The 17,368-nt window shown below is 36.2% G+C and overlaps 1 protein-coding gene across 5 annotated transcripts in view; it reads right to left on the reverse strand.

The window, feature by feature from the left end:
• The window catches only part of LYST (lysosomal trafficking regulator), a 171,071-nt gene that overhangs the window by 90,053 nt on the left and 63,650 nt on the right, over nt 1–17,368 (reverse strand). For all 5 annotated transcript variants that reach the window (XM_019746974.2, XM_074316725.1, XM_019746975.2 and 2 more), the window contains exons 11-18: nt 17,048–17,157; nt 15,058–15,484; nt 12,082–12,226; nt 10,555–10,728; nt 6,989–7,149; nt 5,970–6,160; nt 2,712–2,957; nt 251–424 (exon numbers count right to left, since the gene is read on the reverse strand). In XM_019746974.2, the coding sequence (XP_019602533.2) occupies nt 251–424; nt 2,712–2,957; nt 5,970–6,160; nt 6,989–7,149; nt 10,555–10,728; nt 12,082–12,226; nt 15,058–15,484; nt 17,048–17,157 (1,628 nt within the window). The remainder of the gene's footprint in view (nt 1–250; nt 425–2,711; nt 2,958–5,969; nt 6,161–6,988; nt 7,150–10,554; nt 10,729–12,081; nt 12,227–15,057; nt 15,485–17,047; nt 17,158–17,368) is intronic.

The raw sequence follows: 17,368 nt of genomic DNA on the forward strand, positions 1-17,368 counted from the left end.
CCAATTCTACGAGTTTATTTTTTTTCCCTCTTACTCTTCTAAAATGCTTTAAAGAAAATCAAAATGTAATTATTTAAATGATGGGGGGGGGGGAACCAGGAGAGTACCTTAGTTTCATTAAATCTACACTACTGAGATTCCTTCATTTTCTTCAGGAAGAACTGAAACACAAATCTATTACTGGAAGACATTAATGAAGAGAGAAGTATCGCTGTATGAAACTATGAGAATAAATGTTATGAGGACGTACCTTCAAAATGTGAAAGCCAACGGTGCATTTTTGTTTGATCAACACCTGATGAATCATGGAAAGCCCATTACAATTTTCTAATTCATGCATTCTCTGTTGATTGTATTTAATTAATGAGAGTATAACTCTCAGTGCTAATGCTTGAGTTTCTTCACAGCTACTGAGTTCCACAACCTAAAAAAAAGTGGATATAATTTTCTAATTTCTTGAGAGTACAAATTTAACGTGTGATTATCTACCACTATGTAATATCAATCCATCCATTTCATTTGAAAGCTTCTTTTTATTGCTCACACTTTCTTTGTAATTTAAGAATTATAAATAAACAAAATGAGGAGACATAAATTCCATGTTCTGTAGTCTCTTAAAAATATCATAAATGAACTAAAATAACATCAATAACTGTAGAAGTCAGTAGCATTTTATTAGTGATCTGAAATGTCAGCAAAATGCCTCAAATATTTGATAATGAGTCAATCAACAAAGAGCCTCTGCGTTTGCGCTGAGAGAGAAAAAGGAGTAAGAGGCACGACACTTGCATGCAGCGGGCCTCCTGTCTAGTCAGAAGAGAAGATGTATGTACACAACCATGGACTAGGCCTCGTATTGCAAAGCAACCAACACTTTTGCACAACTACTATATGTGAGGAACACCCTTTATTGTCATGATAAAAGGCAAAGAAGAATGAGACACCAAATGCCCTCACTGGGGGCACAGCAACTACATCTGACCCCACTCGCCAGGTTGGAAGCCTGCACAGAGGGAAGATGGCCTGGGAAGAGCAAAATCCTAGAAGTAGGGATAGGCGGGCAGCTGGGGCAGGAGACAGTCAGGAGAAGCGTAAAGGTCTGCAACTGAAAGTTCACGGTTCTCCCAGGACGCTGCAGGTTGCCTCTATGGCTGGATGGTAATTAGGCGCAGTAGCTGGGTTATGCATGCAAGGATTTTAAGGGGACTGACTATTTTTATAGGGGAGGAGGAAGGATACTGAACAGGTTTCTAAGTTTTAAATGTGAAAGCATACTTTCAAAGTCTTACATGTATGTAAGATAAAAAAATTAACCATTTTCTCTAGGATCTAGTCACTGTGTAACAGCAATCATAACAAATTTATATTCAATAACTTGAAAGAAGAAAAACTAAGGGTGTATGTTTTGAAATTATACAAAGCTGTAAAAGTACATCACAAAATGTTGATCAGGAGTTAAACAAAGAGCCTTTCATTTTAAACCACTAAAATCTATTCAACTAGATACTCAATGCAAAAAAAAAAAAAAAGGTTCAAGGGCAGATGGCTCAGTTGGTTAGAGCTCCGAGCTCTCAACAACAAGGTTGCCGGTTCAATTCCCGCATGGGATAGTGGGCTGCACCCCCTGCAACTAAGATTGAAAATGGCGACTGGACTTGGAGCTGACCTGCGCCCTCCACAACTGGATTGAAGGACAACAACTTGACTTGGAGCTGATGGACCCTGGAAAAACACACTGTTCCCCAATAAAAAGTTTAAAAAAAAAGTGAAACAGTTTAAAAAAAAAGTTTTGAAAAAGGAAGAGGAGGAAAAGGCAGTGTGGTGAGTCAAATTCTAACAAAATATTTATAGGAACAGTAACAATACAATAACAATAAACACTGATTTGTTGTCCCTTATTGCAAAATTAGTCAAAAATGATTACATTAAAGAAAGAATGCCGCAGGCAAGGAGACTGTGAAGATTTGATAATGCTGCAAAAGTTATACTTAGGGATACGATTCTGAAGATGAACCAGGGCTGCTTTAGTGGTAAAAGGACACGGACCCCCAGGAAGTAGAGATGGTTTGTACTGAAGTGAGAGCACTTGTACGCCCTCTTTCGGATCTCAGCCATCCCTGAAACAGTCAGTATACACTTACTGACTGCCTAACTATGCCAGGAAAGATACTGTCCCTGCCCTCAGATGACTAAACAGAAGAGAAAATTAAACAATTTATTCTAATATAGTACTCACATCATGAGTCAAACTTTTTATATTTCTTTGCTTTAAAAAAAACTTCAAACTCCAATAAATTAAATTATTTTTTTGTACTTATTTGTTGACCCTTGTGTTTTTCCATACATCTCGAAGCTTCAAGGGAAAAACAAGTTTCACAAACCTTCTTTTAAAGAACACATTTCTTGTATATTATCACTACAGCATGTATTTCTTTTCCTCTGGCAATTTTAATCTTATAATTTAACATTGAATTGTTCTAATTACATTTCTGGATAACAGAAAACTTCTAAAATATTCAGAAATGAAAAGAAACTTTAACCATCTGTGGCAGAAAGCTTGATGGCACCCTGAATAGGTGATTTTTTTTTCATCTTAGAAGTTTAATATAGTTGATGTATATGGCTTTGTTTTATAATAAAAAAGAAACCCTAAAATTTATCAATAATGAAAACATTTCTCTTCAGATAAAACTATAACCAACGATTCTTACCCTGGCAAAGAGAAAAACAAATATCCCAGTCCCCCCAATCTCGTGCAGAATGCCTTGAATAGTTTTACATTCAGTAGGCCGGAGGTTCTTTAGATGATGAGGTTCTAATAAGGTGCTCTGAACTTCTTTGGAGCTGAAGGGTCTTTGAGAGAGCTGGGTTTTCACTTGACCTTTAAGTCGAATAACTGGTTCATAGATGGTGTACTGAGCAGGACAGTACGTTGTATAAACAATCGAAAGGCTTTCCTGAAACACAAATATTTTCCTTCAGTAACTAAACACAGTGCAAAATAAATATTCCAAAGTAAAAATACACCCAACAAATCTTTTTCTTTGTATTAAAAAAGACAGAGACTACATTAAACAAGATGAACATGAGAAACAAGGTGGCTCCCCAAAAGGAAAAGACCAGTTTCATTCAGCAGTGATTTACAGTATAAACCACATCAAGGCTGAGAGACTCCAGTTTTGATCATTTGAGAATAAACATGAAATTACACGTACTCTTACTACTAACAACAGCTAAATCTCATACCACACCCGTGACATACCAGGCACTGTTCTGTGTACATAAATATCAAACAATCTTTACAACCCTATGAAACGGGAAGCCTTGATCAACGTATTCAAAATTTTGGCTTTGAATTTGCTCCTGGGCTGGCTACTCATTTAAAGCGACTCTAAACCACATCTTTCCTTCTATTAGAATAAAATCCCAAGACTCAGCACACCTAACTAAAATTGAAAGAACTTTGAACATTTCTCCCTTGCAGAGGGTAGTTTCAGTCAGCTTCTGCCTCCCTGTCAAGCTTCTAATAACTCCAGTCGTCCCTTCATATCCGTGGGGTATACGTTCCAAGACCCCCAGTGGATGCCTGAAACCAAGGACTGTTCTGAACCCTATACATACTGTTTTGCCCTATACATGCATACCTATGATAAAATTTAATTTATAAATTAGGCACAGTAAGTGATTAACAAGTAATAAAAGATAACAATTATAACAATGTAATAGAAGTTATGCGAATGGCTTTGGGGCCATTATTAAGTAAAATCAGGGTGACTGGACGCAAGCACTGCGGTATTGCGATAGTAGATCTGATCACCTAGGCAGCTAATGGGTGACTAATGGGTGGGGAGCATTGGCTGCGTCGAGATGCTGGACAAAGGGGTGATTCGTGTCCCGGGTGGGATAGAGTGGGACTACGTGGGATTTTATCATGCTACTCGGAATGTCACACAATTCAAAACTCATGAATTGTTTATCTGTGGAATTTTCTATTTAATATTTTTGGACTACAGTTGACCGTGGGTAACTGAACTCTGGAAAGTGAAACCACGGGTAAGGGGGATGACTGTACTTGAAAATCACGGTAAATGTAAAATGCAGAATGCACTTTCAGGTGCTCTCAGTGGCCGCCACTGCAGGAGCCCAGGCTTCTGGAAATCAGGTACTGAACATTCAGTGTCTTCTCACAGAAGCTTGCAGGACCTTGGTCTTCGGTCATTTTCAAGCCACCATGATTGGAGGGCAGTTTCGTCAGACGCCATCAGGCATATCTGCATACCAACTAAACTGACTGCGATGTCTATGGAAATGATTATGTTGGTAAAACAAACTTTGAAACCTGTATGGTTTTCCTCAGAAACCTGACAAAATGCCCGTCTACCTGGAACACCAGCAAGGGCACAGTCTCAGCCTGACTGCTCACTCATGACCTCATAACCCCCAAATTACTAAATCAGGTTTAAAAAAATCTTGCTTTCTAAACAGAATTTTCACATAAAACCCATAGAATTTTAATTTGGGATAATTTATGTTGAATTTTACAACTTATATAACGTATATTCTTTTCAGTCCAAACAAAAGACTTAGGGACATTCTTTGATGCGTGAAAACAAATGGATTAACCGAAAACCAGAGTTAAAATTATTATTTAAACAACACTTGTGTGAGCTCCTTGGTCTCCCCACAACACAGATTCTCTGTGTGTGGGGTCCCTGCACAGCAGCATCGCCATCACCTGGGAAACTGTTAAAAAGGCAAATTCATGGGCACACTTCAGACCTACTGAACCTGAAACCCTGGCCCAGAGATCCACGTCTGAAGTTCTCTGGGTGAAGCATGCACATTCAGGTTTGAGAACCGTTTCCCCAAAGCGTGTTTTCTCAACGGTGGGACCATTCTTTGCTGTGTGACACTGCCTGTGCAGAACAGTCAGCACCCCTGGCCCCCACTCAGTAGTACTGGACAGCCAAAATCCTAAACCTCCATTTTTAAATACTCCTCAGGGAGGAAAAAGAAAATATGCCTATTATCAGATCTTTCAATTCCATCGGTCTCCACTCTCTGTGTATTTTACAACATATATACCCCTATACTTAACACCAATTAGGACTTATCTATATTTTATCTATATCAGATAAGTATCTATACTAGAATTTCTTCTTTACTTTGGTCAAATGTTACAGCTTTAAAATAGAATTTATTTTGATTGTGAAATGTACACCTCATTACCAACAACAAAACACATTCCCAAACAGTAGTCTCCTTCAGTAAGAAATCTCTCTGACCTATCATTGTATCTCTCACAAGAAGAGAAGGAGGAACAGTTTCATGGCCAGATCTACCAGTTTTCAGTAGATCTTCTAAGACTATGAAGGCTCAGTTTTCTAGCTGCTGTAATAAAAAATGTCCTTCACAAGTCCCTAAACTGTACATTAGAACAAAATATTAGAATAATATATAAAAAACAATCAGAGCCTCACATAAGCAGAGTTAGCAATATTTTGAAAGCAAAATTCCTGTTGTTACTGACATTAAAGAATAAATATTCTAAAATCTGAATATATGTAAGTAAAACTAATATTATAAATAAAAATTCGCATTTATTAAGTATAGAAAAGAAATATAATGAGCAATATTTTTTAGGCTAATGTGTTATATTTTCACTATATAATAAACATTTGTCTTAAATGATTAATAGGTATAAACTATAATAAATAAAAATGATACTTAATAAAGAAATATGGTTTCAAGGAAATGGAGGTAAAAATTTGAAACTTGAAAACACATGCTGAGGAGGTCAAAGTATTTCAATTTTTTTCCCCAGAAAAAAATCTATATTCTAAGGAAAGAAAATGTTGAGAAACAAAAAACAGAAACATTAGAAACCTAATTTGTAGCTAATTACACATTCAATAAGCATATATATGTACAATTACTATAAAGTTAAAACTTATAAAATGAAAACTTACAATTAAGAGACCAGTGTCCACATCTTTCTTGGTCATAAAAAGTTCTCTGATTTGCTCACATTGCAAGATTTCTTTAGAAATATATCTGGAGTAGTCATTCACAGGCTTGCCATATTTACATGGCATTATAGATGTAAAGTTGGGTCCACAAGCGTATAGATAAAAGGCCTCCTGTGAACCAATCTTAGCTCCTGGATAGCAGAAAAATAAAGGTACTTATTTAAAATATCCCAACCAGAATTTTCCACAAAAAGCAAGAAACCAAGAATTTCTTTATGCCAGATTCTTTCCTTGTTCACTATGTCTTATAAAACTGATAAAGCCTCAGTTTCCAAATTGGTGTAATGAGCAAATAACCTATGCCAACAGTGAATGGAAGATGAATTAATATACATAAAGGTTTAACTATGAAGCTCTTGATAAAATAAAATCATGAAATTTCTATTTGCTCCTTCAGCTGGAAAAGCTTTTCGTTTTGCTTTTCTTTTAATAAATGGAAAATATACCTCAGTAAATTCCTTTTTAAAATGAAATGTGAATTGATGTCTTTATTCCTTCCATCCATCCATCTATTCAATAATCACTGTCTGAATGCTGTTATGTGCCAGGTTTAGTGATGTATTTTAAAATCATATTATTTCTTTTTTCTCTAAATTTTGGTATTTTTATAGGACATACTAAAATTATAAATAAAAGAGACAACCGTTCTAAGTTTACCTGTCATAATACTGCATTTTACAGGATTATAAAATAAAGTTGATTGAATAAGCATCTCTTTTGGGGGGAGGGATGGGGGTAAGATGTACACCTCTACATTAAATATATATATCAATTATAAGAAACATCTAGATTATAAAGATGTTAAAATATTTTAAAAGTCATCTTGATGCAGGAAATACAGTACTTATTAAGCACAATAAAGAAACAGGGATTAATATTTTATCCAGGATAATTTACTTAGTTTAATACTTGTTAACTGAAAGAAAAATTTGGAAATGCTTTGAAAGGGAAAAATTTACCATTGAAGAGGAGTAAATTTCCCAGATCCCATTTTCCAGCCAATTGCAAAAACTCTTCTTGGGATGATAAACAATGGCCAATCATGCAAAATGTTTTATTGCTATCAGATGACAAACTTGTTTTTCTTGGAAGCATAAAATCCACAGTAACATCAGCCTTCCTAAATTAAAAACAAAGTTAAATCAATTACTTCAGTAAGGACTAAGTAGTAAGTATGAGTGTTTAATAATGGAAATTCTTGGACAATTGTCTTGGTTCAGTCTCAAACAGCTGATGATGGGGAGAAATAGAACTGATTCTGTTGTCTCAGTCCAAGGTGCAGGTGTTCCACAAGACCCAGAAATTGGGAAGCAAAACATGGATGCCCAATGACCCTACACCAGGCCATGGGAAGTGTGACCCCACCTTTGCAGCAAGTTTTCTTTGCCATTTGGCGTATACGTCTTCCTGGTTTACAGCTACAACCCAACCACCTCCCCCTACTTTTACCAAGACATCTGCCATCTTGGTAGACAATTCCTAAAATCTCTCATCTTCCCTAAGGCCTTTGGAGACTAATGAGAAAAAAATAATCACTTCTCCAGATTTTGTTCTGACTAGCGACGGAAATGCCAATGCTTTTTCTGCATTTTGTTTTTTCAATGCTAATTCATTGCAGAGCTTTTGGTTAATCTCTTGTTTTTACTGGAATCTTTACAGGAAAAGGTAAACTAATGCTTTCTCACAGGAAGACACACATGACAGGAGGACTTCATCATCTAGTTGAAACTGCAGAGTGCCAACTTCTACCCCTATTTTAGGAATGTTTTAGACTCTGTATTAAGATAATGAAGGTAACTTATACAGGCAAAGTTTGTGAATAAGATAAAGACTTAGAATAAGCTAACGTTGTTAGCGCCTTATGAGAAATTCTACTTTGGAATATATTTAAAAACTTTCCCCTAAGGCTTTCTGATTCATATTTAACATAAATTTAACTATTTTAATAGGAATATTTTTTAATAAAAAATACGTGAGATAATTTATTTTTAATTGAGGTATAACTGACATACAACTTTTGAGTGAGACAACTTCCATTACATGGATCTTTCTTGAACCAAATAAATGGCTGTGACTGAAACACTACTGCCACTTAGTGGTAATATGACAATATAGTTTTTAAGGATAAAAAAATCGTACCACAAGATCAATGAAAGATGAATCCCAACATATAGTATCTGCCATGTACCATATATTCCTACCAGATTTGTGTGCTGTTCATAAAGTGACTATTAATATAAAATGTTAATAAATTGTTTCTCAGTGCCATTATATATTAAAATGGCCTCTTAAAATGTGTTATTTGTAGAAATTATTCTATTAGTTCAGAAAAGGATAAAGATAGCACCAAATTTAAATAAACAAAATAATATATTTGTCCTTGGTTTCTTGTTCATTGCTCTATTAACAGATGAAATCATTAACTTGTACCAAGTGGCAAAAAATTCCTTCCAAGTAATACAGAAATAAGTGGGTGGGTAACAAATAGAGTGACATGTGAATCCAGAGACTATAGTTACCATGCTCACTAGCTTCAGAATTGTCCATAATGAACATTTAAACTGTCCCTCTGAACATGTCTAATAATTAGCTCATGATTCCTGTACCTATCAGCTGGCCTGACTCAAACAGGCTGTAAGCCTATGGGTTTAGCATATAGGCACTACCTAGGGGCAGAGTCTAGGCTCAGGTTTCAGCTGTACCCCTTACTTGTGGCATGACTTTCGGTAAGTTACTTAGCCCACTCTGCGTCTCAGGTGCCGCACATGTAGAAGAGATCACAATATACCTACATGGAGGTGTTGTTGGAGGCCCAAATGAGGTCACCTGGCACGTGCTGAGAGCTCAGGGAATGAGGAGGAGAGTCCAGGAGAAAGAGGCTCTGTACTCACAGCCCCATCCCAGCTCTAACCGACTTCACTCAAGGTTCTGGAAACGAATTTACTGGTTGGCTACAGCTGCCATTCAGGCTTAGGCAGTTGTGAAGACTGAGAACGTCTCAGGAAAGATTTTATTTGGGATGTGGAAAGTAAGCTTCAATGATGTGTTTTCATGTATTGTCTTAATGGATAAACAAAAACAGAACCCCTGATTTTATTTCCAAAGCCTGCTTTTGCCTGCTGCAGACACTGTGGACTGACTACACTAAAGCCATCCCAAACCCCTCCCCGCCGCCTCCCTCTAGTGCTAAGCCTTCCTGCCTCTCCAGTGTTTCCACAGACCCTTTCCTCTGCCTGGATGCTCTTCCTGCCCCCTCCTCATGGTGGCCCCATCTCCTCCCTCAGGTGTCAGCTTCAATAATTTGTTCCTAGAGAGGTCTTCCCTGAACCACCTCTCTGAAGTAGAAGAACTGATGTTTTCTGTCCAGGACCTGTTTACTTTCACAACATTCGTCATAATTTGCATATGTTCATTTAATTGTGCTTGCTTGTTTTCTGTTTCCTCATTAGACTATGAGTTCAAGAAGGCAATGAATATGGCTGTCATGTTTATCACTACCCTCAGGCCTAACATAGCATGCGCTTGACACACACACAGTAATTCCTCAGTAAATATGTGATGGATAAACAAACAAATGAATGAAAAGAGGTTAATCTGTGCTAAGGCTATATATGTTACATCTGTGGTCTAATCTACTTCAAGGGATTCTGAAGAGAATTGGGAGATAACGTACATTAAGCACCTAGCAAAAGGTCTGCAACACTATAGGCATGCGATGTTTTATGGTCCATTCAATGAAATTTACACTCCGCCTCTTGGCCTTCAAAGCCTCTGTCAGAGAGCTTGGCCACGCCCATTCACTTTTCCTTCTCATAATTCAACTCAGACTCTTCCTTCCAGCCAGTTTGATCCTTCCCCAGGCTACACTAATATCTAATTATGTATCCCTTTTCATAATATTTCATTCAATAAAATACTTCCCAACTCTTACAAATCCAAGATACCTTGTAGTTCTCTCAGGGTTAAATTTTACATTACGATATTCCAGAAAATGTTTCTTATTAACTTGACCCATAATTCTCCTGGTCAGTAAAAATCGTATAGTACTATACCTTAATCTATCACCTGGTATGTTTCTAGGACCCTGTCAGTCTATCACCTGATACACTGGCTTATATCTTTATCTAGCCATTCTAATATCTTTTGAAATCCTTATTTAAATTAGGTATTAGTCTTATTAGCTAATAATTCCTTGTGGATTAATTTTATAACATATGGGCTTGTAGGACCAAATTATAACTTCTGTTTCTTTATCTACTATATATTCCATATAAATGTCTAAATGTCCAGATTTCTACATGCTCCCCAAACCCAAATACTAATTTTCAACAATTACTTCTATGGGAAATCAATTTTGTACAGAAGTGATAAATAGGAAAACATCCAACTCTGACATAGGTTCCCATGTTAATATATAGTAAGTTTATCTATAGTGTTCTGTAATCTGTTTTAGAAGCTATAACAGACTAATTAAACTTAAAACTATAACTGAGGTTAATAAGTATTTACTAAAAATGTTCAGTACCTCTGTCCAGAGACCCATATGGAGATTCTCCCATGGATATTCTTTTTCCCCTGGGGCTGCTGTAAGTAGGTGAGGACTAAATGTTGCCATTTGCTGGGGAGGAAAACGTTCTCCTGTGATTCAGCCTGTGCTAGTAAAACAGCTTTCGTATCATCATTTGAATCCATGCATACACTACACAAAGAGAGCAAAGGTATAGGCTGAAAACATGCCATTTCTGTTCTCAGTATTTAACACATGTATAACAACTCTAACTATAGATATTTAAGTGAGATTAAAAATCAGCTCTATTTTTAAACTATCTTGAAAAGTTAGAATGTCTTTCTTTAACACCATAATCTGCTTAGCTATTTTATTATATTATTACCTCAGTGCATGAACTAAAATAGATTAGGCTCATATGCTAGTGTTAAAAATTTAGGCAATAATTTTCAGAGCTCAAGTTGTAAAAAAACATTTTATCATTACTATTTATATAGTCATTGCTCTTTTAGAAATTACAATATTTGGTTTATATAAAAATTAATACATGATTTCACATATATGTAGAATCTAGAAACCAAAATAAATGAACAAATAAAATAGAAATAGACTCATACTGACAGAGAACATTTTGATGGTTACCAGATGGGAAGGGGGTTGGGGGGCCCCATGAAAAAGGTGAAAAGATTAAGAAGTACTAATTGCCAGTTATAAAAACAGACATGGGGATGTAAGCTCAGCAAAGGGAATACAGTCAATAATGTTGTAATAACTATGCATGGTATCAGATGGGTACTAGACTAATTGGGGTGATCACTTTGTAAGTTATATAAAGTTCTGATCACTAGGTTGTACACCTGAAACTAATATTGTATGTCAACTGTAATTGAAAAATTTTTTTAAATTAATACATATTGCACATAAATGTCTAAATGCCAGGATATGTTAGAAATCTAACATAATTTAAGGGATTACTGACAGAATAGGATATAATGTACACAAAGTACCCAGTAACCTTTATAACATTTACAAAGCATATATCCCCAAATACCATATCGTTTGTTTAGTTTTAAATTTTATGAAAAGTCTCATATTATTCATATTCACTTAATACAAATAAGAGACTTCTATCTATACCTGTTATCAAAGGAGGTAGGAAAAAAGGACAAGATAGCAAGGAGAACTTGAGCTCATTAGATAATGGCTATTAAATATATAATCTGCATGGAAAACAGATATCTGATAATAACAACGTCTTAAGATCATTGCAACCTGATAGAATACTTCCATAGATAAGACTTCAGTAAGTATTTGGTCTAAAATCTAATTGAGAATTAATATTATCTACTTTAGAATTTAGTTACAGATTTTTTAATAGAATAATATGTTGTTACAAAGATGGTTAATAACTGTTAGAATGTATCTCCTTTTTTAATAAGATTTTTGTTTTGCTGTAATGATCTTTATTAGCAGATTTCACATAAATGTCTCCAAAGAAACTATTTAAACACATATCTATTCATGGGGGTTGAGGATAATCAATACCGAAAGACGAAAGTGCCAGTGTGGGGATCAGCCCACACTTGAATCATCAACGCTTTGGATCCCAGTGAAATCATGTGAATACAGCCTTCCTCCAGAAGTCTCTCACCAGGATTGACGTACTCTGCACCTTCCGGCCTGTTGTTCTCTTTGATAAAAAGATGTTAGAATGATCAGTAAAGCAGTTGATAAAAATTGAGTGAAAAAGTATATTTAAAAGAATACAAAGCATGGTTGTTCATTTGAAGTAAATTATTTACTCAGAATGTCTGAACTTGGCCTGTTCCAAACAAGAATATTTCCAAAGTTTACATGCACCAGGAGTGCAAAAATCACGAAAAAGCACCAGGAGTGAAAAAAATAACTGAGTGCATTGAAAGTTATTCAATGTTTTAAAATACATGATAACTGAGGGCTAATGGCAGGAGTGAACAGACCCCTGTGATGTCACTATGGTGACCTATTACCATCTGCGCCATGATTCTTTTATCGATGGGATGGGGAGACTGTGACATCATGGACCCCAGCCCAAGGAGCATCCACCATCATCACAGGCTTTGCACTACCAAAATCATCCTAGCATTATTACAATAGCATGAATTTATTTATAAAGAAATTGATCAAATTAAAATTCCTTTTAGAAATATCGTGGTGTTTAAATATATGCCCTGTTTAGACTCCCTGATGAATGTTCTTTGAATTTAAGTGCTAAGTGTTTCTGAAACTCTGAAATGTTTCTCTGAGGCAAGCTCAGGTAAATGCTCCACGCTTTGGGCTTTCTGGTCATTCATCCTGACTTCTCCTTCTCACCACTTAAAACCTAGAGCTGCCTGAATATGTCTGATGAGCTGAATCCTTCAGCCGTCCATGTTACCTAGTACCACGATGCATGGCTTTGATGTCAAGTATGCAAATTAGACGGACCAAAATCTGAAATGCACATCCAAAGGCTCAGACTTTCAAAGAAGATGAACATACCAGTTATTAGGTTACATATATATTTGCTGCCATTTTTCAAGAGGTATAACCACTACCAATTTTCAAGAATACTCCCTCCAGCAATGACAGTAGTCTTAAAAAAGAAGAGTTAAATTTACTGAGCATTTTGAAGACTATTGCCCAAGATACAAGACATATACAGAACTCACATCTGATGTGATGTTTTAAAAAGTTTCCATATCAAATCTGAACTTTCACAAATAAAAGACGAGAACAAAAACCAGTGTGTATCCAGGAACTGTACAGTAGGAATACTACAAATATTTCTTAATTTAATGCTCACAACAATCTCATGAGTTAAATATTATCTCCATTTTGAGGGTGACAGAATTGAGGTGCTGATAGGTTAAATGACTTGTTCAAGGGCACACAGGTGGTTCAGTGGCAAAGGATGTATTATCACTATAATTAATATTTCCTTCATCTCTCTTCAACATTGTTACATGTATACCGTTTAAAAATACTCTTTAAAATGCTTATGCAAAATCATCTTTCTAAAATGTTTTCTAATACATTTTTACAATAACTTTTTTTTTTAAATTCTCCCAGTACCTCAGGTCACTGTGTATATTTACTCATTTTGTAAGAGACGGTTTACACTGTGATTGCCACCCCCCCTAAAATATGGTAAAGCAATCTGTACCATTTATAGGTCGCAGTGACAGCTGGGTGGAAATCCCTTTCCATCACTTACCAGCTCGATACATCGATCAGGCTGCTGAATTTTAACTGCAAATACAGACCATATGAGTACTCGCCTAACTGAACTGTTGTGAAGATAAAGGTGGACAGAAAGAGCTGAGCAAAGTGACATGTGCAGCGAAGCACCCAACGTACATCACAGTGCCATCATCGATAACATCACATACATATTTGTGGGAAAGCTGTCAGTTCTTAGGTGGCAACATTGAATTCACCAAAAAATGCTATAATTACCTGAAACATTACAAAGTATCAGCTAAGATTTTAAAATTTAAATTGGCTTTCTAGGCTAGCCCATAAAAGTACGTGAGTAAGCTATGCTAATAACCTGGAAATGTGCCTGTGGAAAGTGGATTTAGAGCTTCAACTGTGAACACCACGCGACACTGCCCACCCTTCAGTGTTAACAGTGTCATTAGGCTTTCCTGTCATCCACAGGTCAGTGGGAGGGACCTTCCCTGGAAACCAGTGGTGAAGGCCTGGTGTCCTGGTGGCCCCAGTGGGGTGGGGGAGCTCTGTGCAGCGAACAGCTGTTGGGACCAGCACCTCCACACACACACACCCCTAAACATCTGTATCATCCAGTCATCTCATTCCTTCTATAGAACCTAACAATTAGCCTGCCTGCTTTATGTCCAGCACCGTGAACTGGCTTTTAACAGACAGTGCTTGCTGCCCTGGTCACATGGGACAAGGTGCCATTTCAATGCAGCACAATAACAATCTGATCCGTTATAGAAAGGACTGGAATCAAACTTATGCTACCTGTGGAAAATGGCTGATGCATTCAAACATTCTGTGACAGGAACTAAGAGAGGTAGGTACACTGAGGTAAGATACAGCTTGGGAAGGAGGTAAGATAGAGCTTGAGAACTTGAGAAAGAGAGCTTAAAAGAAAGATGAAATGAGAGCTGAGAAACAGCAGGACGGAAAAGTGGCTACAGTGTTTTTACCCCTTCCTTTCCCGACATCAGGAGGTAGCCACCCTCATCCAGTAATGTGACCAGGAAATAGGCAGGAAATGGGCTGGTGGACCCCAAAGCAGCTTTATATGTGGTGTTCCCCCCAACCCCAAATCCAGCGAAAGTACAGAAGAAAATCGAGTTTTCAAGGCTATCTGACAACTCAGGCTTTGGGAAGTCAGGACCTGCCATTATTACTAAGGTATTTAAGGTAAATAACATGTTAAGAGTAAGTTATAAGATCGCTATATTCCTATTGGCCAACTAAATTGCCATCCGAAAAAGCTGAGTGTAACGGATAACGCTGTTATCATACCTGTTCCATCAAAACTACTACCCCGTAAAATTAATGCTTTGTTTCTTCTCTTGATCTTCTTTCGTTTTTCTGTGATACTCTCAGCTTCATGGACACACTCCACATTAAACCACAGGGAAACACTGAAACCTTCTGACAGGTGTGGCCAGCAGTTCTGTCCCAGCAATGGCAAATGGACTGGGGCTACGTGCCAAGAGGAAAGCAGCTGCTGGGGAAAACTGTCACTGTCATACTCTTTCTTGCTCCGTGAAACGCGTGCTCTTCTCAATAATCCCATGGCTTTACTGTTGAGAATTGCAGGACACTTTTGAGATGAAACACCGTTGCTTAAATTTGGAGCATGCAGTAAAGGGAAGGTTAGATACTGTGAAGGGCTCATAGTAATATCACTTTCAACAATTTTCAGAATACCCAGAAGAAGAATTTCCTAGAGAAAAAGAAAAACAAAACTTCAGTCATGTTGCAAGGTACATAATAATCTTGAAATTCAGGTCATAAATGAAAATACAAACATACTCATAGACTTATCAGCATTCCTATTTAAATACTTTCCTATCTACCATACCATTAAAATTTTCATTTTTTGTATATAGTTAAGATAAAATATGAGAGACTTTATTCTTAAAATACGTAATCTCTTACGGTTAATTTGTTTTAAATTTAGATGCTTTTATGGTACAAAACTAAAAGCTATAAGTTGGCCTTAAGTATCAGAAATCATTTCTACCAAAGAAAGATGTTTATTTCCAAGTAGACCATAATTGCTTCTCTCAATTATTTTTAAATGAGGGGTAGAACTAGAGACCTTACAAAATCTCTAGATTTCTGAATGAATTTCTAAAATTGAGTGCTCACTTTCCAATTAATTTATTTATTTATTAAATTTATTGGGATGATGATGGTTAGGGAAATTATATAGGTTTCAACTGTACATTTCTATAATACATTGCCTGTATATCATATTTGTGTTCATCACCCAGAGCAGATCTCCTTCTAGCACCATATATTTGACCCCCTTTTTCTTCTTCTACTACTCCTCCTCCCCCCTTACCCTCTAGTAACCACTCAACTGTTGTCTGTGTCTATGAGTTTTTGTTAAATAAATGTTCTTTCATCTGTGTTTAGTAAACTACAATAAGGTGATTAGGTTTTATTTATAATTACAAGTTTTGGATTACACTGAAATGTAGAATGTATAGGAAAAATAAGAGAGAAAACAAACATTTAATTTTAAGCAATGACTAAGGAGACAAGTAAAAAAAATAGAAAAGATTAACCTTAAGTACAATTAAGTAATGCAATACTCATGCATAAAATAACATCCAGTGTTGATTATGAAAAATGAACTCAGAAAAATTAAAAAATCATTCCATAAATTTAGTCAGTTCTCAATTGTCTGCACTCATGGTTTTTAACCTCGTGTTCCACAGAGCTCCCATAGGGCCCACAAGGCTAGAGTGAGGTGGTGAAACGGGCAGGGCTCAGGAACATTCAATCCTGCTTCAAAGAGAGTAGCTCCAGGTTTCTTGTTTTATTGGCTTATACTCTTAGTCCATATTTCATTATCAAAATGGGTTCCTCAGCAAAGAACAGTCTAAAAGTTGCTAAGCTAAACCAATGGAAAGGAGAAGTGACAGAAGATAACTGAAGAGTGGATAATAATTTTCTAAAAAAAAAAATCCTCAAAATGGTTATAATTATTTATAATTAAGTTCTCTTTACTAATCAAAACTCTAGAATCAATTAAGCACAAAACTGGGGTGGGTTGGCGTAAAGGAACTATGATCCCAATGGTATGTCTGGTTAGCCAAAGCAGAAGTGAAATGGTTAAAATATGCACAAATAGTAAAATAATTGGGGACTTCACAAATAATAGCATGGAGTTGACTGTATAATTATCACATCAAAAGAGAGAGCTTAGTGATTTCCAAATATTTTTTTAAATATCCTATTAGATATCAGTGAAAAAAATTAATTATAGCATATTTACTGTACAAGGAGATTTCTCCAGAAATATTCTCAAAAGAAGGGTTAGCTCTTCCGAACATGTTCTTGAACTCATCAAAGACACCAAAAGGTCCACCAATACTCTCTGGCATGCTAAATTAAAGGAAGATAGAGGGGAAATTAAAGCCATTACACAATGAAAGAAACTGAAAAAGCAATTTCAATGAAAGAGATCAAATACTACTGTCATATTTTAAATGGATTATAAACAATCTAATAATCGAAAACTTTGCTGAAGAAATAGCAGTATGATTAAATGCAAACCAACTAATCAACCGACAAAAAAACAACAAAACCACTTTCC

This window comes from Rhinolophus sinicus, linkage group LG12, assembly GCF_036562045.2.
Source record: "Rhinolophus sinicus isolate RSC01 linkage group LG12, ASM3656204v1, whole genome shotgun sequence".
NCBI lineage: Eukaryota > Metazoa > Chordata > Mammalia > Chiroptera > Rhinolophidae > Rhinolophus > Rhinolophus sinicus.